Source organism: Penicillium crustosum, assembly GCF_028827405.1.
Source record: "Penicillium crustosum strain IBT 35664 chromosome Unknown utg000001l_segment0_segment0, whole genome shotgun sequence".
In the NCBI taxonomy this organism is placed as follows: domain Eukaryota; kingdom Fungi; phylum Ascomycota; class Eurotiomycetes; order Eurotiales; family Aspergillaceae; genus Penicillium; species Penicillium crustosum.
In genome coordinates this window covers 1,028,012-1,048,682 of record NW_026623122.1, presented here as the reverse complement: position 1 = coordinate 1,048,682, position 20,671 = coordinate 1,028,012, and the positions used below count along the sequence as shown (strand labels likewise).

The following is a 20,671-nucleotide window of genomic DNA, read 5'->3' as shown; positions in this document are numbered from 1 at the left end:
CGTCGCCAATTGTGTATGCTGTATACTTCACACCGCTTTTGCCCCGCGCCGTCCCCCTCGATTCTGCCACCTTGACTTCTTTTTGCCCTCGGTCTAGATACATCTTGCATAGCAGTCATGGAATTCGATCCTAAGACCCGTAGGTATTATTGCTCGGCCATCAAATACAATGGGCTAACCTGAGCAGCCCAATACCTAACCTCCGACAACTCGAGCTTCGCCTCGATCTCGGCCAATGAGCGGTGGCCTGTCATCATCGTGAGCTTGCAGCAGACAATCGATAGCCCGGGGATCAATTGCTGAATATGTGTGACGACTCTAGACTGGATCCATTGATGACCTTCACCGCACCGTTGTAGGCGTCAATGATGACGAGAAGGCAAATGAAGGCAAGAGCATTATTGCCAACTTGGCCAAGTTGAAGTATGAGCTTCAACATAATCGACAACTCACGTGAGTCCTTTCATCGTCTATGCCAGAACTACAAGAGCTTCACCTAACATGTCTATTGTGGCTAGTCCCCTGGATGATGACGGACACCCAGATATCGCCTTGTATAACAAAGAGCTTGAGGAGCGCGGAAACCCCAACTGGCACGATGTGGCTTGGCTCTATGCAGAGTGTTACCTCTGTAAGCACGAAGCCTCAATCCAACAGGAAATGTGATAAACCACGGCAATACTGACCATACGATGATCATAGACCGCCGCATGGAAGCCCTCTTTGCGCTGTCCAAGCACTGGAAGGGCTATGACGTATTTGCCCGCCAGAAGATGGATACATTCAAGTCGTCCCGTCCCGCTGTACTAGAGCTCGCTGCGAGATATCGTGAATTAGCGATAGAGGCAGAGTCGGGAAAAGCAAGAGAGAAAAAGTCACCCGAAGAGAACGAGGAGGCAGAGAGGCTTCTCTTCTCCGAGATGTGCGAGATCTGCTTGTGGGGCAATGCCACCGATCTGTCACTCCTGACATCTCTCACCTACGAGGATATCCAGAAACTACAGGGCTCCGAGGCGCGCAAGGCATCGCAGAAGAATATCATTGTCAACGATCTCGACGCTGCTTTCGAGGCTATGCAAAAGGCACGTAGAGAGAAGAAGGACGGCGAACGTCGCGTCGATATCGTTCTAGATAACTCCGGATTTGAGTTATTCGTTGACCTAATTCTCGCTGGATACTTGCTGTCTGTCGGACTGGCGACTAGCGTCGTGCTCCACCCCAAGCGCATGCCGTGGTTTGTGTCAGATGTCACGCCGAAGGATTTCTCCGATCTGCTCAACTGCATGGTCGACCCGCAGGCCTTTTACACAGCAGCCGATGACTCGGGCAAGACATTCCCCCCTCTTTCCGAGACGGAAGTTTCGAATGTGCAATTCCTCTTTGAGCAGTGGAGCCAGTTCCACCAGGATGGGAAGCTGATTCTGCGCCCACACGCTTTCTGGACTACTCCAGGTGGTTTCTGGCGCATGCCACATGTGGCACCGGAGTTGTTCGAAGATTTGAAGGAGAGTGAGCTTGTGTTGTTCAAGGGCGACTTGAACTACCGGAAGTTGGTTAATGATGTGAGTCCGGTGTTCTTTGCGTTTCTTTTGCTTTGGAATTCTTGCTAACAATGTCTAGGCTCAATGGGATCCCACCACTCCTTTCACAGAAGCTATCGGCCCGCTTGGCCCCAAATCCGGGATCCGTGTTTTAGCCTTCCGTACTTGCAAGGCCGACCCCGTCGTTGGTCTCCCCGCTGGCGAGGACGAGAAGCTCCGCGCATTGCCTGGAGGTGGCGGCTCTGAGTCTCGCAAGTGGGCCTGGGGCGGGAAATGGGCTGTCGTATCGCTTTCTGATGGCAAGGCCTGAGAGCACACTAGGCAGGACTGACAGTGCTTTATGGCAGACTTTGAATTCTGCTGCACACTGGGTGGATATGCCAATACGGAACGTTTGTAGATGAACTAGAGTAGTAAAAGATCACAGCTGGAAGTAGACAAGTTAATACCTAATCTAGATTGTGAATAAATATGCGTGCTACAATGATGCAATAGCCATGTACTAGTCTCGCTCACAATCAACGAAGCGAAGAGGCTTGCCATAAGAGATACTATTGCTTCAGCGATTGGCTTGGCGAGTTTGGGAACAGCGCCTACGAGCGGTCTAGGTTGAGGGAATAGAGAACAGCCACCGATTGAGCAATAATTCAACAATTGATGTTCGCTAAAAACATAGATGGCAATAGCGGGATGAAAAGAGTAACGCTTATGAACCCAAACACCGTCCTATTATGCTCCAAAAGTTACTCCTTATTTCCAAGTCCGAAAGCGAATTCAAACAATGTGAACAAAGATCTCAAACATTCTCCTTTCCAAGTGCTTTGATTTTACGACTGTCCTTCTGCCTGAGTCGTGACTTGGCAGCGGCAATTCGTTCAGGAGAGAGAGCTTCACGCTGGATATCAGTCAACCCGTACCGCTTGCCCACGCGTTCGCCCGCTGAAACGGTGTACCCGGAATAACGGCTGCGAGACGGGAGGCCTGAGATTGAATCGAGGGTAGATTTGATGTGGGTACGTTCACGTTGTGTCTGTCGGTTGCTGAGTCGAGTGTCATCGTCAGCAGGGAGGTTCAGATTCCGATAGCTCCGCTGGCCTTCACCGAGTCGGCGTCTTGAGAACGTGCGATTCAGCGACTTCAGGGCTGAGATATCGGGAGGCGAGGACGGAGGAATTCCATCCAACACAGCATTGTTATTGGATTCGTGTCGCGGTTTCAGTAGAATTTCGTTCAGATAATGTGTGACCTCGTCGTCGTTTGCGGCCATATCCCGGGCATTCGGCCTCGTACTAAGCGTACTCAATGTGGCACTGCGCAAACTAGGTCGCGAATCGCGTACTTTAGAGCGTGGACTCGGGCTTGGGGGAAGGTCGAGATCTTCGGTGGGTTCTTCTTCAGGTTTCTCAAGATCCTGAGCCGTGAAATCCTGGCCAGCAAAGTCAAACACCTGCACGCCTGTGTGGTCTTTACGAGGACTTAGGAATTGCCGTTCTGTGGATGGCAGCACCGGGAAGCGCTCAGTAGAACCAAGTCGCAGCTTTAGAAGGTCGATCTGTTTTTGCAAGTGGCGACGCTCTGCATCGGAGGTATTTCTCAGGTTCTCCTCCGAGGCACGGTGCTCTTGGGAGACCGTTTTGAGTTTTTCCCTGTATTCTTGGATCCGCTGCTCCAGTCTGGCCTCTCTCTGCTTCAGTCTTGTTTCCTTGTCCTTTCGCCGACCTTCATATCGAGACATTTCCTGTTTCACACGGGCCAGCGTTTGTTTCAGAGTGGTGTTCTCTTTCTCGAGTGCCTGGGCTTTCTTTTCTGAGCTCTGCGCGAGGTCCTGAAGTGTGCTGAGTTCGGACTGCTGTGTTTTCATCTCCTCAATCTTGGCATTGGCCTGTTCCAATTCTTGCTTTGTTTTACGAAGCTCATCCGTTTGGGCGTTTGAAGGCAGTTCTTCCTTTTTCTTTTGTGTGATATTTGCTGCATCACTTACGACATCATGCCGTTCCAAGGTGTTGCGCAGCGAGGTAACTTGCTGCTTGTATTGTAACGCAAGAGCCGTTTGCTTGGTCAAACCTTGAAGCAAGTGCTCCTTATCGCCCGTGGATCCATCCCCGACCATCGAAGAGGCAAGCCGTGACACCTGCCTTTCCATCTCGGCGACCTTCTCTTCTTCTTCCTTCAGCTTGTCGGCCAGCCGCATAGCTTCCGTATCCTTCTTTCGAGCGTAGGATTTGGCAATCGACCGGTATTGGATCAATTTCTTGATCTCTCGATTGGTCCTCACACGGTAATTATCGAATTCGGTTTTCCAGTACTTGCCCGACTCTGAGTGGGGGTCCTCCAGATTGAGAGTGATGTCTTCATTGTCGAGGGCCTCCTTTGTCCCAGGGACTATGGCCGATTTTGTTTCTCCTGTGCTCTCATCAGACTTTGCCGGTTCGGAGTTCTTGGATGCGTTATCGCGTGCATTCATGAGTGTCTGTGTGAGTTTGCTCCTTGGTTTGCCACTTCCATCAGATGATCCGGACATCCACTGGGTACTGAGGGATCCGGTCGGATTTGGCGGAGTCTTGGCTGGCTTACTGGCCGAGCCAGGGCGTTTCCCCTCATTGTCGATGACACTTTCACCAAAGGATACCGTCTTACGACGCAACGCGGTCCCGGGTGTAACAAGTATGCTTTTCGTGGGGGATCCCGTGGGGTTGTAAGTCGCGTCGGTTGATTTCGCGTCAGTCTTGATCTCTGTTGGTGCTAGTTTTATCGTGTCACTCTTGCTTCGTTGGTGACCGGACTGGTTCTGGGACGCGTTGTTTTCATCTTCCTCTGCTCCCGGAGTGCCAAATATAGCACTCTTGAAAGCACGAATCGCAAAGACATGGCCTGGGGTCTCAGGGGGGTTCTAGCAGCTTAGAGTCATCTGTAGCATCATCAGGTTAGAGTGGGAGGTTCCAAGGTCAAAGTAATCACCACACCTGTAGCCTGTGCAATTTGCTCGTTCCCCTTGATCCAGTCCAGCATTTTGACTGCCAGGGAAGAAACGAAATCTTCCCAAAGTTGAAGTCCAATGTTTATGTTGTATGGTCCGCGCGGTCGGAAAAAGCAGAAGCGCCGATCACTTTATCGATAAGCTCGTGTTCGGGCTCTTGTCTTTTGTTTACAACGTACTTTACCCTTGGCACTGAATTGGGATTGGGGGTTTTTTCTTTTCTTTCAATTTATTTACCTTGAAAGGTATCGGAATCGTAGGATAGAAGAGTGCTGTTGACAGTCCCATAATTGGTGTGTGTGTACGGAGTACACACGTGCGTGTACCAAAGGATCTACCCCGTACTTCGTACTTGACATATCCATTCTGGAGTCGGTCTACAACTCCCTCTCAGCCTTGCAGGTCAATTCTTTGGGTTCTGACTGCTTCCAGAATCTTACCAACATGCTTTCTAGTCCTGGATAACAAGCCCCTCCTCGTCTTTCCCATAAACTTCAACTGTTGTAATCTCTCACAGCGCTTAAAATCCTTGAAACCTTCAAGCCACCACAAATACTAATACTACGCAAACATCAAACATCGGACTGGCTTGGCACAGCAACATGCCTCTTTCTCATTCGGTTGTTCTCCGCTTGGCTGCCAGCGCCTTTGCAACCACATTCGTCGGATTCGGCATCAATGCCATCCTTCGTCCTGACCATGCTCTCACTTTCTTCGAGTTCCAACCACCTACCTCTCTCGTGGACAAACAGGTTGTTGACAGTCTAATGGTAATCTATGGAATCCGGGATGTCTTCATGGGAGCTGCCATATATGCGGCCTCGTATTTCGGCACCCGTTCAACCCTGGGCTGGATCTTGATTGCCGCTAGCAGCGTTGCATTTGCAGATGGGTATGTTTGTTGGACCCATGGCCAGGGGCAGTGGAATCACTGGGGATATGCACCAATGATTGCTGTGGCTGGCAGCGTGTTGCTGGGTGCATTCGATGGTGTGTGATAGTCACAGCTGGAACAAAGCCAATACGAGCAGAAATGATCGACTATTGTGATGACAACAATTGCCACCGTATGCCAGCTCACCACCTCACTATTTCATGATATCTGGGTCCACTATTGGGCAGGGACAAATGGTTCTTTGGTTTCATGATGATAATGATACACTTAATCTCAAGTCAATAGACACATGGGATATCTTGTGAAGAATCTTCAAGTAAATATAACATGCAAAGAATCATGAAATGCAACTCATTCAAAGTATAATTAAAGCAATAAATCCATCAATCTATAAATCCACAGTTAAAGCCAACGGGGTCATTTATACTGAGCATCTCCACTCTATAAATGGAAGGGCGTATGATCTGACCGCCTGTTTATTCTAGCCTCAGAGGGGAAAGGAAAAAAAAAGACTGCCCAATTCTCTTTCCACCTCCCATAACCCTTTCATATCTCATCACCAGCCCCCATGTCGTACGACGCTCAGGGTCGCATGTAGGGCGAGCTCTCGCCACGCCCCGCGATGTCTCCCAAACAGAGGAAGAAGCCCTCCCGCCAAAAAAACCAAGCCTCCGATTCCTCCGTGACGTCCCCCATATTTACAACCAATTACCGTGAAATCCACCAGACAGAGGTGGAAGCTCTGCGTTCCATCTATGGCGATGACTTTGAAGAAGTAGAAAATAGGCGGTCGGCCTGGCAGGTGGGTGCACTCTTTGAGCTGTTGGGCCCGTGGTCACTAACCCGTACACTTTAGCAATCCTCCGATGTGACTTTCAAGCTCCATTTGCGATCTTCTTCGAATCCCGACATACTTCTCATTTTGCTGGTCGAACTGCCAGCTACATATCCTAAAACAATCCCCAATCTCTCACCGGGAAACCTCGACGGCTTTCGCGATGGAGCGCGTTCCCGAATTCAAGATATTCTACGCAACAAACCAAAATCTCTGCTCGGAAGTGAGATGATCTACGAGCTGGCAGTGTCCATCCAAGATGTTCTGGAGGATGTTGCTCAGGCACAGGCACAGGACAAAGACCTACCCAGCCTTGAAGAGGAGCGTATGGAGCAAGAGGCGGCTGCTCTTCAACGTGCAGACCTAGAAAAACAGGAGGAACTTCGCAAACAAAAGGCTGCAGCGGTCGAGGAAGAGCGCGCATTACAAGAAATGCTTCAAGACAAGATGCGACAGCGGAACAAGGCTCGCATTTTGAGACGAAAGAGTCGAACTGGCGGCGCGGATATGAGTTACGTTGATGAGCTTGTGGAAAATACCCCTGGCGCCATCTGCTTTGATCCTCCGTTAGCCGTCAACGACACCGATGAGCAGCCGCTGGTCTTCCGCGCCGTTCATGGCAAGACCCTGCTGCAAAGCAAACAGTGCAAAAAGACCTTCACTGTCAGGCCTGTTGTGTCTGAGAACCGATGCCACGTCCCGCTGCTTGTTTTGAAAGAGCTTTGTCTCAGCGAAAATAATTCCGAGGGATTGACATTCCGCGAGCAGATGCGCACCAGCGAGGATAAGTTAGAGGGCATCAAGCGGTTACGACACCCCAATCTGGTTGAATTCGTGGGGTTCAAAATCAATCGCCCAGTTGGCAACCTCGATTCTCCTGATAATTCTTGGACTGTCTTTACACTTTGGGAGTATGCAAACAAGGGTTCCCTTTCCGAGCTCCTAGATATCGTGGGGACCGTAGCTGTTGACATGCTTCGCGGCTGGATGATTCAGTTACTTGAGGCCCTAGAGTTCTACCACCGCAGCGGTTTTGTCCATGGGAACATTCATTGTGGTCGAGTCTTTTTGTTCAGGACTCCTTCTGGTGAAACTATCGTTAAACTGCAGTCTAACGTCGAGGAAGCTTTGCCCGACGCTCCCTGTGGAAAGCCCTCTTTCGCGGCGTCAAAATCACCACTTTGGGCACCCCCGGAGCTGACCCAGGACAGTTCTTCTCCTTCCATGAAGACCGATGTCTGGGATCTTGGAATTGTGCTGCTTCAGATGGGCTTTGGAAAGGATGTCCTCCTTAGGTATACCTCCGCCAATCAGTTGATGGTGTCTATGGGGCTCTCGCCGCCCTTGCAAGATTTGCTTTGTGAATTCTTCCGCCCAGATCCCAGGAAGCGTCCGACTGCTTTCCAACTCCAACCCTCTGAGTTCTTCCGGGTGGATGCGCCGTTAAAGATGCGAGAAAGAGCGTCGGGATCTGTGTCATTGCAGAGACGGCCACGCCTAGACTCTTTTGGGGCCATGCCGGCTTTCTCACGATACCACCAAGACTTCGACGAGGCAGGTCAACTAGGCCGTGGTGGATTTGGACAGGTAGTCAAAGCCCGGAACAAGCTCGATGGTCGATTGTATGCAATCAAGAAGATCTCACAAACATCGGCCGCAGCGTTGAAAGACACGCTTTCCGAGACCATGTTGCTATCTCGGCTGAACCACTCCTATGTTGTTCGATACTACACTGCTTGGCTCGAAGAGGACTTCAATCAAATCGAAGAAGAGGCTATGTCCTCCACCGAAGGAGACCCGTTTGCTAGCCAGGATCACCACGGATTCAGTACAGGAGGCCTCGATTTCATCAGTTCCAGCGGGTATCCCAAAATAGAGTTTGCCGCATCAGACAGCGATGATGAAAACGAAGGAACGTTATCCGACCCTGCTCACCCAGAGACGCCAGAGAGGGTAAACGATACTGGCGTTGATTCCAGAAGCACAGAAGAAGAGCTTAGCCGAGCGAGATCTGGCTCTTATGCCAGGCCTATTTTAACCACACTCTACATCCAGATGGAGTACTGTGAGAAGCATGTAAGTATTTTAATCCCGCCCCGCTCGCTTTTATAGACTAATTTTGCCCAAGACTTTGCGCGATCTAATAAGGGATGATCTGTGCGATGATACCGAGCGTTCATGGCGTCTCTTTCGCCAAATCCTCGATGGATTGAGCCATATTCATAGTCACGGCATCATACACCGTGACTTGAAGCCTGACAACATTTTCATTGACGTTGCAAACAATCCCCGCATTGGTGACTTCGGCCTTGCAACAAGTGGTCAATTCACCACGGCCGTGCGTTCGTCCGCAGCCGCAGACTTTGAAGGGGATTTCACTCGCAGTTTGGGTACAACCTACTATGTGGCACCGGAGATGAAGTCGGTTGTTTTGGGGCACTACAATGAGAAGGTCGATGTGAGTAGTGGATATACAATTGGCACCACAAGTATATGCTTACGCATTCTAGATGTATTCGCTCGGTGTTATTTTCTTTGAGATGTGTCATCCATTGCCAACTGGCATGGAACGAGATCAAACTCTCCGACAAATCCGAGAAAAGAACCATACTCTTCCACCCACTTTCCAGCAATCTGACAAGTTACTTCAAGGCCAGATCATTGAATCTCTTCTGAGCCATACCCCAAGCGAGCGTCCCACAGCCTCCGACCTTTTATCCAGTGGAAAGATCCCTCTTCAGGTCGAGGAAGAGACATTCAGACGGGCTATTGTGCATCTACTCTCGGATCCAAATTCACCCGACTACAAAAAGATTCTATCAGCCATCTTTTCTCAGTCGCCTAAGAAATTTGAAGATATTGCGTGGGACATAGACTCGCATGCGGTACCGGCCGCCAACGAGCTACTTGTCCAGGGCCTGGTCAAAAAGAAGCTAACCTCGATATTTCGAAGACACGGTGCTGTTGAGTCAACAAGGCAAATGCTATTTCCCAGATCCCAGCATTACAATAGCGGTGCTGTACGTGTGCTGGATGCATCTGGCAATCTTTTACAGCTGCCATATGATCTCACACTTCCAAACGCACGAGCAATTCCAAGACAAGATCGCTCATTGGAAAAGACATTTGCATTTGGCACAGTTTACAGAGATTCACCCCATGGGAGCGAACCACGAACCCACCGTGAAGTTGACTTTGATATTGTGTCCCACAACACCCTGGATCTAGCCTTAAAGGAGGCAGAAGTGATCAAGGTTTTGGATGAAATCATCGAGGAATTCCCACCTTTGCGGTCTACCCCGATGTGTTTCCTTGTCAATCACTCCGACCTGCTCCAACTTATCATGGAATTCTGCCGCATCACGCCTACGCAAATCCCAAAGGTAAAGGAGGTTCTCAGTAAGCTGAATGTTGGAAAATATACCATGCAAACGATTCGAAGTGAACTCCGAGCCCCGGCAATTGGTGTTGCTTCGACTTCGTTGGACGACCTTGCCCGTTTCGATTTTAGAGGTACTGAATCTTACTTTCTCAGATCGAGGACAATACGCTAATGAATATGATACAGACTCGTTGAAGGAGACAAAACGCAGGCTGCAGAACATCATGGAAGGAACGGAATACGCAGAGCGGATTTCCCCAATATTCGCGCGCTTGAACGTGCTCATGACCTATTTGCAGACTTTTGGCGTGAAACGAAAAGTCTACATCAAGCCACTCAGCAGTGTTCATGACAAGTTCTACCGCGGTAGCATTCTGTTCCAGTGTATCTTTGATAGCAAGCGACGCGATGTGTTTGCTGCAGGTGGCAGATATGACCGGTTGATCCAGGAATTCTCACCTAATGTCCTATCAAACCGACCACAAGCGCATGCTGTGGGTTTCAACCTCGGTTCGGATCGATTGCGCTCATCAATGATCGATTATCTGAAGGCCAAGGCTCTCTCGAAAGACTCCGAGGCGAGTTCTGAGTCGTACTGGGCGGCCCGTCGGGTAAGTGACCTCCCATCTCAACTCGTTGAGTGTAGTCTTTGCTGATCTTCAACACAGTGTGATGTACTTGTTGCCAGCTTTGACCCAACCGTCCTTCGCACAACAGGAGTCAAACTCATCGAAGAACTCTGGTCAAACGACATAAGCGCAGAGCTTGCAGTCGATGCCTCGTCCCTTGAAGAGCTTCTGGTAAAATACAAAGACTCCAATCACCGGTGCATTGTGATTGCCAAGCAAGATAGCAAGGAGCGTGGATTCAAAGTTCGGAACCTGATGCGCAAGGAGGAATTTGATATCCGCACCCCTGAACTTGTGCTGTGGCTTCGATCAGAAGTGCAGGCGCGCCACCATCGCGAGGGAACTGCTGATCCCCGCCAATCCCGTCAATTGAGCCAGCAGGAGGCTCTCGCGTCCCAGGAACGGGCAAATGATGTTCGCATCCTCGTCCCCCAACATCGAAGCAAGAAGACCAACAGAAGGAATATTGTTGAGTCAGGTATGTTGATGTTTCAAGTGAAACCCTATTAGTTCAATATACTGACTGATACATTGTGTTCTAGCCCTACTTTCCGCTCGCGAAGTAGCCGAAAACGCCCGCAACGGCCCTGTCGCTGCTATCGATACCCGCGACGAAGTCCTCGACGCTATTCGGGACACGCGTCTTTCTGACGCAGAGAGCTGGCGCAGCGTGATCCAGAACGCACCGCTGACAGAGCGGAAGTATCTCAGTCAAGTACACGAGCTACTCACTGATTTGGCTGTGGAGAATCGCACAAATGACACAGAAAGCTACACGAATGCTTTCATCTACAACTACCGTACAGGCTCCTGCGTGTACTACGACCTGGGACCCTAGCGATAAATGAATTTACGACTGATTGATCTCATGGGTGGAAGAGTGACAAGGTGGAGTTAAGTTAAGCATAAGTCTCGGGTCAATGGGACTCATGGTGTTTGCATTTGGTTTATGGGTGGATGTATCTCATTTTGTTTGACACTCTCAATGCTGTCTTTTAGCGAGTGCTCGGGATGATACCATACATGTAGTGATGAATGACGCCCAGAAATAATAGTTACGGATATCTTGTATGGAGATGCAGGCAGAGAAAATAAACATTTTGACAGAGGTATCGTTGCTGTTGTACATGAAAAAATTCGCAATCATGATGGATAAAAGTGCACGTAAAATCAGTCACTCTCATCGTCGCTGCCGTAGGTGACTAACGGTCCAGCAGTAGCTTTGGGTGCCTGGGTTGTCACCCTTCCACCGTTAAGACCGTGTAGGGCTGCAACAGCAGAGCTGGAGAAGATGCCATTACTCCGTGGCTGCTGCTGCTGCTGCTGCTCCTGTACCGAAGCTGGAGCAGACTCGATCATCATCGGTTGTTCGGGTGCCTCTAGCTGAGCGGCCTGGCTCGCATCCTCCAATTGACGGGTTCTGGCATGCCACACATCATCTGGAACATCATAGCCCTGTAGTCCGAAAGTACCCTCGATCTTCTTCCGCTTTTTAGCCTCTGGGTCTCGGCCTTCGATTTCTGCTACAAAGGCTGCGGGAAGAGCCCGGCGAACAGCCTCGGCAGCTTGCTCTTCTAACCGGCGTGCCTCGCGCTTCTGTGCCATTGGGTTCGGGTCAACTGTTGCCCACCGTACGTTAAGAATTTCCTACTTGTTGTTAGTAACTGTTGTATCATATGTCGTATCTCGCAGGTTGAAACGTTGTACTCACTTCGTGGTCTAAGCTTTGGTTTTGCATCGCAACTAGACTTTACTCATGTGTTAGTTCGGTATAAACAAAGAGCTCGGGGAGGGAAATCTCACGCAAACTGCGCATTACTTTCTGACGAATAGGTCACGAAAGCCACGCCCCGTCCGGTAAGTACTCTTGTTCTCTCGATTTGACCCCATTCCGCAAAATGCCTTGAGCAAACTTCTTCGATGTCATCTCTATATATTGATTAGCAAGAGTATGAAGTATAACCTTTTGAGATACTCACGAAACCGTAATCCGGCCCACGTAGATTGTCCTATTTTGGCGCGTGAACGAGCCCACTCCGGACATATCCTATTTCAAGTAGCATTAGCGATATGCTCAAGCGGAAGCAACATCTCCCAATCACACAAAGGCATGATACGCACTTCCTTGTAATCGCTGTGCTTGTCTCTCCCTATAGTCTGGAGTTAGTCGCCCGTTTTCAAGTATCAATAGCAAGATTGGAAATAATACTAACCAAAGCAGTCCATGTTCGGATTGAACCTATAAAAATGACTTGATTAGCCTGGTTGTTTTATATCTGACGAGTCTTAACAAAGTGAAGGAACCCTCGAATCGTGTAAGGCATGGGAATCACACTAACATATCATGAATCGTCGGTAGACGATGGAGGTATTCGCAGTCCTGACCTTTCACGCAAACACCTCGCGCAAAATGTATGCTAGATAAAACAGGAAAAGGATTAGCAAATGTCTGCTGAGACGCAATATAACCTTGAAAGTCATGAAGGACAAAGTTTCGTACCAGAAGAACGAGCCCGGGATGCGATCAGCGCGAGTGTATCCCGAGTCACGCGCAATATTGCAGCGACTAGGCGCGGGATGGCTGAGACCATATTTGTCGTCGTTGTCGCCGCTCTTGTTGTACCAAATGTTATAGTCGAGTCCGGGCTGCTGGGCGGGCTCAGCTTTGATGGTTGATGGATCGACTTGTATTCTCGCTGGGCGCTTCTTCCTGCGAATAATTTTGGTTTTTTTGACCGACTGAAGCTGCTGATCTCCTTGCGGAGTGTCGTCCGCGGCACCGGTCGTCGCCACAGTCTGTTCGGCATTGGGTTCGAGGGTTTCGGGGGCAGTGGTGGAAATGGGAGCCGGTGGCTCAGCAACCGATGTATCTGCCATGGTCGTGTTTGTGTTGGAGAGGTTGAGTTGGAAGGTTAAGCTTGAGCTTTCAAAAAAAAGGTTGACGTCCTGCGGTTCCATCTGAGGCGCTTACATAAGGCTTGGCAGGTGCGGCGGGCACATTGGGCGGATTTGGTATTTCCCTCTCTGAGGCACAACGAAGCAAAGAAAAAGATTTAGTGATTTCGCAGGCGACAAGCCTCAGCAACCGACAAGATGGTGAACATAACGGAAAAGATTAAGGAGTATGTTTCTTGTTAATTGTCGAATATGGCAATTTGCTGATCTTTTACAGGATCGAGGATGAGATGCGCCGAACGCAGAGTAAGTGTTCTTATCTTCAAACATATATCACCCCGCTAATGATCCACAGAGAACAAGGCTACAGGTAAGATGCCCTCTTGACCGAAGGAGGATTTGATCTAATTATCGAATTTTCAAATCAGAATACCATTTGGGTCTATTGAAAGGGTATAGTCTGATTCCTTTGACTGAAATTTTAAAAATATACACTAACAACATTTTCAGAAAACTTGCCCGACTACGAGCCCAGCTGTTGGAGCCAGTGGGAGGTGCTGGCTCTGGCGGCGGCGCGGGATTTGATGTCAGCAAGAGCGGCGATGCCCGAGTGGCTCTTGTTGGCTTTCCCTCTGTTGGAAAGTCTACTTTTCTGTCTAAAATCACCAAGACCAAGAGTGAAGCTGCAGCCTACTCTTTCACCACACTGACGGCTATTCCCGGAGTGCTGGAGTATGGTGGTGCCGAGATTCAGATCTTGGATTTGCCAGGTATTATCGAAGGTGCCTCTGAAGGCAAAGGCCGTGGTCGGCAGGTCATTTCCGCCGCAAAGGTCAGAGGACTAACTTTTTTTGATGTGAAACGGCGCAGAAACACTGACAAAACTTTTGCTTCTAGACAAGTGATTTGATTTTGATGGTTCTGGACGCCACAAAGCGTGCCGAACAGCGAGCCTTGCTCGAGGCCGAGCTGGATGCTGTAGGCATTCGGTTGAATAAGGAGCCACCGTATGTCATAACTTATCCGATGTTTTGCGCAGACTCAGATACTGATACAATCATAGCAATATCTACCTCAAAATCAAGAAGGCTGGTGGCATGAAGATCTCTTTTGCCACTCCCCCAAAGAACTTGGATGAAAAAATGGTTTACAACGTGCTCCGGGATTACAAAATTCTTAACTGCGAGGTACTTGTGCGAGACGAGAATGGTATGTGGTGCTTTGATACAACAACCAGACGAAATTACTGATTGAGATACCGTTGTAGCTACGATCGACGACTTTATCGATGTGATTATGAAAGACCACCGGAAGTACATTCGCTGGTAAGATTGACACTGATGATCATTGATATTCAACTAGCAAAATACTAAATTTTGTCCTTTTCTGTCAGCCTTTACGTCTACAACAAGGTCGACAGCATCGGCCTCGAATTCCTCGATGCCCTTGCCCGTGAGCCTTACACAGCCGTCATGAGTTGTGAACTTGACCTCGGCGTGCAAGACGTTGTCGAACGCATCTGGAAGGAACTGAGACTAATGCGGCTTTACACAAAACGGTATGATATATCCATAACTTTTAGTTTCATTAACCTGTCTGACGAGTATCGTATCTATAGAAAGGGAGAGGACCCCAAGTTCGATGAGGCGCTCATCGTACGCCAGGACTCCACCATTGAGGATGTCTGTGACCAGATTCATCGCACAATTAAGGACACATTCAAGTATGCGATGGTGTGGGGAGCGAGCGCGAGACATGTTCCGCAGCGGGTAGGATTGGCACATTTGGTTGCTGATGAGGATGTGGTATCCATAGTGGCCAAATAGAACTTAGGGGTTGAGAACGATGATGAAACTATTGACACGACTACAAAGAGACTTGGGATGAAAGTATGTTTTTAATGCTGTTGATTTCATATACCATGCATGAACCCTATGAACAAAATACACAAAATGATATTCACCCAAAAAAACCAATTAAACCTCCGAAAACCAGAACTCCTACCGCACATACGTTTGACATGCTTAGGCAGAAGCGGCAATGGCAGCAGCAGCAGCGGCGGCCACCACATTCTGCTGGCCAATAGTGGGTTGGACACCCACACGCTCCTTAGCGAGAAGGTCGACCAGCAGAGGGCTGGGACGGCTGTCACGCTGGGGGTAGAGGCCAGCCTGGTTGTTCTTGTACTTCAGCACAGAGTCCAGGTAGATATCGAAGAGGTAGGATGAGTCGAGAGGACCGCCCTTCGCCTCGGGGTGGAACTGGGTGCTGAAGATGGGACGAGACTTGTGGATCATGCCTTCGTTACTCTGATCGTTCAGGTTGACGAAGTACGGCTTCCAGTCGGAGGGCAGAGTCGAAGCATCAACGGCGTAACCGTGGTTCTGGCTGGTGATGTGGCAGCGACCAGTGCTGAGGTCAAGAGCGGGAATGTTGTGAGCCCGGTTTCCGTACTTCAGCTTGATGGTGCTGGCACCAGTGGCAAGAGCCAGAAGCTGGTGGCCCAGGCAGATACCGAAGATGGGGACCTGGGAGGTCTCCATCAGACGCTTGAGGTGGTAGACGGTGTCCTGGCAGTGAGTTGGGTCACCGGGGCCGTTGGAGATGAAGACACCATCGAAGTGGTGGGCCACCTTGTGGATGGGGTAGTCGAAGGGGAGCACAGTGACGCTGGAGCCACGGCCAACCAAGCTGCGGAGAATGTTCTCCTTGACACCACAGTCGATGACAGCAACGTGGGAGTGAGGATCAGCAGCGGCGACGTGGAAAGGCTGCTTGGTGCTGACCTGGCGCACCAGGTGGATTTGCTCAGGGTCAGTGAAAGCCTCATCCTCGTTGGCATCGTACTCTTCGCCGACGGTAATACGGGCCAGAGAGGAGCCTTGCTCACGCAGGTAGGTGACAATGGCACGAGTATCGACACCGGAGATGGCAGGGACACCTTCACGGGCACACCACTCGCCCAGACTCTGGACAGCAGTCCAGTGACTGTATTGCTCGGCGACATCGGCAACAACAACACCAGCTGCTTGGAGGTTGGGGGACTCGAAGTACTTCAAAAGTCCATTGGTATCCTTCTCGGCAGAAGGAACACCGTAGTTGCCAATCAAAGGCTGGGTGAAAACCAGGATCTGACCACGGTATGAAGGATCGGTCAAGGACTCGGGGTATCCAACCAGAGAGGTGGTGAAGACGGCCTCGCCGGAGATGTTGGAGCGGGCACCGAAAGACTTGCCGGAGAACATGGGGCCATCACGGATAGTGAAGGTAGCAGGCTCCATAGCGGCACGCTGACGCACAGTAGCCATGAAGCGAGCCTGAACAGGGCGGTTCATGGAGGCGAAGGCAGAGGCCCGAGAAGGCATTGCCTTGAAGAGGTTGGAGATCATTTTTATTTTATAAGTAACAATTGTAAATCAGTAGAAAGCTTTGTGCTATTCAGTTGATGTTGGCTTTCCAAAGGTGGTCCGAGATATAGTCCTGGGAGGTGAAAATCGAGGGTGCCAAACACATAAGCGCGACTGAGCAGGTGGCAGTCAGGGTATGGTAGAGAGAGGTTGGGGGGGGTTCGCTATTTAGCACAGCATGCAGGTTTTTTTTGGTTGAGACTTTGGAGTAGAAAATGGGGAAGAGAACGGAAAAGAAGGGAAACAAGAGGTTTTTCAACCCCCGACTCCGTGGGCACGTGCACTCACCGACTTTGCCGGTGTCGGCCAATCGGAGGGTGTCAAATTTCTGTTATCGGTTTAGGGGGTCTGACTCATCCAATCCTTGGACCGCCGGGTTCGGCCTGGACAATGATATCTTCACGGTTATCAGGCATATCAGGCACAGAGAATTGGTCACATTTTTTCAATGGCATCATTTTTTTATATAAATTTAAAGAAAATATAGGCAATATTAAATCACTGAGACAGTTTGATGATCTGCATTCTGTTGACTGTGCACCCTACACCGTACACCACTATTGCCCCACCCAATGGCACATTGCAGCAGTGCACCTTGCCCGCGCCATTATTTGCCACTAGGAGGTGCTCCATTATCAGTCTTTTGTGTGGGAAACTTCCCATTCAATTGCAAAATCTCGGTAGGTTTGGTTGTGTCACAGACAGGGTTCCTTTAGGCTCCGAGTAACAACGTAGTGCTCAAGGGAAAGCAACGTTGGCGACCAAGAGCCCCATCACGGCATATTATTGAAATGAAGGTAGCACCAGCTATAAGAACCACGTTGAATATGAGGCAAAATGAGCAAGACAAGTAGCCTTTGGTGTTCTCATCACAAAAATTAAACAATGATTTTATCTCAATATATATCCTATGCCCTGTTGGCATTCCTCCTGCCTTTGGCGACTTTTGGACGCTCCAATCCCTCAATCCTTGGAGACAGCACCCAGAGTCCACTTCTCAACCCAGGATGTGACGATGGCACTGGGATTGTTGACCCAGATGGCAAATGCAATGGCACTGGAGTTGTGGACGACCCAATCCCCCATGGCCGAGAAGGGTTCAAGTTCGAGAACCCATCCACAGATTGCAAATATGTGTCTCAAATGCACATTTGGGACGCATTTAAAGACCTCGAGAAAGATATGAGCAAACTATTCACGCTTATCCACAAAAATGTCAGTTTCACTGTTGTTGGACATCACCCGATCGCCGGCCGCTACCACGATCTAATGCATTTCTATGTCAATGCACTACGTCGAGTCAGCATGTTGTTTTTTGACCATGCAGATCTGTTTGAGATTCACCCCCAGGGCATATATGGCGGATGTAACACTGAATGGTCAGTGGAGGAGATTCAGTTTAAAGGCGTGATGAATTCCGGTGAGCAAGCAGATCCTTCCATCTTCAGCATCCATTGCTATTGCGGACTTGCTGACCTATTATAGGCGATAAGTTCGATATCATCAATGTCTGGTTCACACGCTGGAATAATGGCCAGATGGTCGAGATCCGCACCTACATCGATGCGCCGATGATTATGGATGCGCTGCACAAGAACGAAATATGGTGGAATGGCACGACCCTCCGGGACAATCTTCAGTACATGCCAGGACCAGCGGGAATGCCGGACCTGAAGGAAGTTGAGGGGTTGATGGGATATCCAAATGGAAGCAAATACAAGGATTAAGCCGAAATATGAATGGCGAAGAAAAGGGAGAGAGAAAAAAATATAATCGAAGTGTAGTTCAATTTGAAAAGGGGAAGATGTCTAATTTGCTTGGCATCAACTTAGCTAACTCCCCGCAATGTTCCCCGTAGTTTTCGTTTTCCAAATATGTCCAAATATGTCCGAATCAACGCCTCGTCGGCGCTCGCGTTTAGCTTGCACTTTGTGTCAGTCGCGAAAGCGTAAATGTTCAGGTGGGCAACCTTGTAGCACCTGCGCTCAAACTGGAGCGGAATGCCAATACAATGCACGCAAAAAACGCGCCAGATCCCATAGTCTGTACCAAGCGAGTCTTCCCAGTGAACGACCTACAGGTGGCTGGTCCAATGCAGTTCCAAATACTATCAGTGCCGCAGCCAATGCTACGGCACAGGCTTCTCCCCGCCGTGCAAGCGGTTCAGAGGGCGTTACCCATTCCCTACAGGCCAACTCTGGCGCCGCGTTTGTTCGCAAACTTGGGCTCAAAATTGACCCGGCGCATGCACCACGATTGCAATTGTTTGCCTGGAACGTCGGTGAGAGGCAGTTATCGCCAACACTATCGTCGGCGCTTCCATTAATGTCTGCCACGGCGCCGACACCGACGACTATTACCAAAATCATATCCCAGGAAGAGATGCGGCGGCTAGCAGCGATTTACTTCGAGAAGGTCGATTTATGCTATACATTTCTGGACCGTAAGATGATATTTACTCGAATTATACAGCGCTGGGAATCTTCGTCGTCTCCCATTGATTCTGCGGAACAGCCATATGATGCTGTACTATGCGGTGTAGCTGCCTTCGGGTATCTATTTTCGCGGCGCGAGATCATACCAATGGAAGTTCGACTCATTGATACCGCGCGCATTTTACTGGATAAGAGTGTCCTCGCAGCGGAAACGCCCTCGATCGACATAGTGACAGGGTGGGTGTTGCGTGCTGCGTATCTACGTATGACAGCGTCACCACATGCTGCATGGATGGCCAGTTGTACACTAATGCATCTCATCGAAGCTGCAGGATTGCACCTTGAAACCTCAGATCCTGAAGCAGCAAACCTTCTCCAAGCATCTCCGCCCGAGACAGGTGGTAGCCAAGATGGCGATATAGGACACCAGAGCACCAGTGACCCCGAAACCCGGCGAAGACTTTTTGGCATGGCTCGCCACCTCAACACATGGATTTCCTTTGACCTCGGCCGCTCCCGCGTTGTTCTCCACGGCGCCACAGCTCTCTCGCCTACAACCACACCCCCATCCCGTAAGCCAGCACAACAAGCACCACCCCGAGTCCCACACGCAGAGCTCTTCCACCTTCTCCCACTCTCCGAAAACCTCGACCCAACAGGGCCATCACCACAAGATCTCCCAGAACTTGAAACCGCCCTCACATCCGTCTTGGATCTTCTCTACTCCGAACCCTCACTAATCTTAGTCCAATGCAACCTAATGCTATGCATCTATCGCCGACTCCGCGCTCTAAACCCACACGGCCCATTATCCGCTAATCTCCTTGACCGCGTCCTTGCACTGGCAGGTCGCGGGCTCCGTGCCGCGCGAGGAATGGTTGCCTCCACCTGTCCTTGGCACCAAGTTGCCAATGTCCCCTTTCAGGTCGTCTGCTCACTTCTAGCGATTGACAATCGGGCTGCGTTGGCGCTGCTCGCTGATGCGATGCGGACTCTGCGTGAAGTTCTCGCTGCCTATGATACACCTTCTATGCGTGAGGCGTATTCTACGGCGTATTTGCTTATTGCGTTGCATCAGCGGCGAAAGGAGGATGATACACGTGCCCTCGCTGAAGTGTTGCGGGTCAATGCTGCTGCCGCGGCCCCTGCGGACGATCAGAATGATAAGCCGGTTGCACGGACGACGTTCACCGACCAAAGCCAAAAGCAGGACCAGGAGCAGACTGCGCCAGATGTGCTGGTATCAGATGCGGAGTTCTCATGGCTAGGGGATTTGATGATCGATATGCCAAGTCTACAGAACTTTGATCTAGACCAATTTTTAATGACGGATGTCCCATGGCCTTTACCTGAGATGGGAATTTGACATGGTTCCATCGGAGTTGCCTACACAATATCCAGTCGCCCTTGGCATCGGGAAGTACCAAGGACTATAAACACCCTCCTTCTTTTCTATACCTCTTCGGTTTTCGCTCCTTTCTCCTTTTTTTATCCCGGATAGCACTGTGGGTCGGGGACAGGAATGGATGAATTGGTGAGAATCGATGGAGTGACATGAGTATCTCCACATTAGTTGCTATACTCCACAAGCCGTGGAATTGTAGATCGCATCCAAAAAGTCTACTTCAACTTGAAATGGAAAATATAAAAAACCAAAATGATCAAAACGAATACG

The 20,671-nt window shown here is 49.9% G+C and overlaps 10 protein-coding genes across 10 annotated transcripts; 6 read left to right on the top strand and 4 right to left on the bottom strand.

Moving 5' to 3' along the window:
• Positions 1 to 117: 117 nt before the first annotated feature.
• N7487_000395 (damage-control phosphatase ARMT1 family protein) lies at positions 118 to 1,851 on the top strand (the record flags this gene model as incomplete). The annotated part of the gene is made up of 6 exons (XM_056868143.1): positions 118 to 139; positions 188 to 258; positions 323 to 453; positions 519 to 631; positions 703 to 1,562; positions 1,621 to 1,851. The coding sequence occupies 6 exons, from the start codon at positions 118 to 120 to the stop codon at positions 1,849 to 1,851; spliced, it is 1,428 nt and encodes a 475-aa protein (XP_056732927.1).
• A 486-nt stretch (positions 1,852 to 2,337) lies between these two features.
• On the bottom strand, positions 2,338 to 4,550 carry N7487_000394 (uncharacterized protein; the record flags this gene model as incomplete). The annotated part of the gene is made up of 2 exons (XM_056868142.1): positions 2,338 to 4,431; positions 4,500 to 4,550. The coding sequence occupies 2 exons, from the start codon at positions 4,548 to 4,550 to the stop codon at positions 2,338 to 2,340; spliced, it is 2,145 nt and encodes a 714-aa protein (XP_056732926.1).
• Positions 4,551 to 5,120: 570 nt separating this feature from the next.
• N7487_000393 (DUF4267 domain-containing protein) lies at positions 5,121 to 5,516 on the top strand (the record flags this gene model as incomplete). The annotated part of the gene is made up of 1 exon (XM_056868141.1): positions 5,121 to 5,516. One exon carries the CDS (start codon positions 5,121 to 5,123, stop codon positions 5,514 to 5,516), a length of 396 nt encoding a protein of 131 aa, XP_056732925.1.
• A 519-nt stretch (positions 5,517 to 6,035) lies between these two features.
• On the top strand, positions 6,036 to 11,097 carry cpcC (putative protein kinase (Gcn2); the record flags this gene model as incomplete). Its single annotated transcript, XM_056868140.1, has 7 exons — positions 6,036 to 6,215; positions 6,270 to 8,324; positions 8,377 to 8,706; positions 8,759 to 9,761; positions 9,817 to 10,241; positions 10,299 to 10,737; positions 10,802 to 11,097. The coding sequence occupies 7 exons, from the start codon at positions 6,036 to 6,038 to the stop codon at positions 11,095 to 11,097; spliced, it is 4,728 nt and encodes a 1,575-aa protein (XP_056732924.1).
• Positions 11,098 to 11,429: 332 nt separating this feature from the next.
• Positions 11,430 to 13,136, bottom strand: cwc2 (active spliceosome conformation promoter CWC2; the record flags this gene model as incomplete). Its single annotated transcript, XM_056868139.1, has 8 exons — positions 11,430 to 11,906; positions 11,971 to 12,007; positions 12,063 to 12,188; positions 12,239 to 12,306; positions 12,381 to 12,409; positions 12,473 to 12,498; positions 12,599 to 12,676; positions 12,760 to 13,136. The coding sequence occupies 8 exons, from the start codon at positions 13,134 to 13,136 to the stop codon at positions 11,430 to 11,432; spliced, it is 1,218 nt and encodes a 405-aa protein (XP_056732923.1).
• Positions 13,137 to 13,352: 216 nt separating this feature from the next.
• N7487_000390 (uncharacterized protein) lies at positions 13,353 to 14,980 on the top strand (the record flags this gene model as incomplete). Its single annotated transcript, XM_056868138.1, has 10 exons — positions 13,353 to 13,381; positions 13,432 to 13,460; positions 13,510 to 13,524; positions 13,583 to 13,607; positions 13,665 to 13,986; positions 14,052 to 14,161; positions 14,218 to 14,363; positions 14,422 to 14,479; positions 14,548 to 14,712; positions 14,773 to 14,980. 10 exons carry the CDS (start codon positions 13,353 to 13,355, stop codon positions 14,978 to 14,980), a joined length of 1,107 nt encoding a protein of 368 aa, XP_056732922.1.
• Positions 14,981 to 15,178: 198 nt separating this feature from the next.
• On the bottom strand, positions 15,179 to 16,543 carry cpa1 (carbamoyl-phosphate synthase (glutamine-hydrolyzing) CPA1; the record flags this gene model as incomplete). Its single annotated transcript, XM_056868137.1, has 1 exon — positions 15,179 to 16,543. The coding sequence occupies one exon, from the start codon at positions 16,541 to 16,543 to the stop codon at positions 15,179 to 15,181; it is 1,365 nt and encodes a 454-aa protein (XP_056732921.1).
• Positions 16,544 to 16,592: 49 nt separating this feature from the next.
• N7487_000388 (uncharacterized protein) lies at positions 16,593 to 17,019 on the bottom strand (the record flags this gene model as incomplete). Its single annotated transcript, XM_056868136.1, has 2 exons — positions 16,593 to 16,852; positions 16,932 to 17,019. The coding sequence occupies 2 exons, from the start codon at positions 17,017 to 17,019 to the stop codon at positions 16,593 to 16,595; spliced, it is 348 nt and encodes a 115-aa protein (XP_056732920.1).
• Positions 17,020 to 17,446: 427 nt separating this feature from the next.
• Positions 17,447 to 18,288, top strand: N7487_000387 (nuclear transport factor 2 family protein; the record flags this gene model as incomplete). The annotated part of the gene is made up of 2 exons (XM_056868135.1): positions 17,447 to 17,981; positions 18,047 to 18,288. The coding sequence occupies 2 exons, from the start codon at positions 17,447 to 17,449 to the stop codon at positions 18,286 to 18,288; spliced, it is 777 nt and encodes a 258-aa protein (XP_056732919.1).
• A 157-nt stretch (positions 18,289 to 18,445) lies between these two features.
• N7487_000386 (putative C6 transcription factor) lies at positions 18,446 to 20,362 on the top strand (the record flags this gene model as incomplete). The annotated part of the gene is made up of 1 exon (XM_056868134.1): positions 18,446 to 20,362. One exon carries the CDS (start codon positions 18,446 to 18,448, stop codon positions 20,360 to 20,362), a length of 1,917 nt encoding a protein of 638 aa, XP_056732918.1.
• Between the last annotated feature and the right edge of the window lie 309 nt (positions 20,363 to 20,671).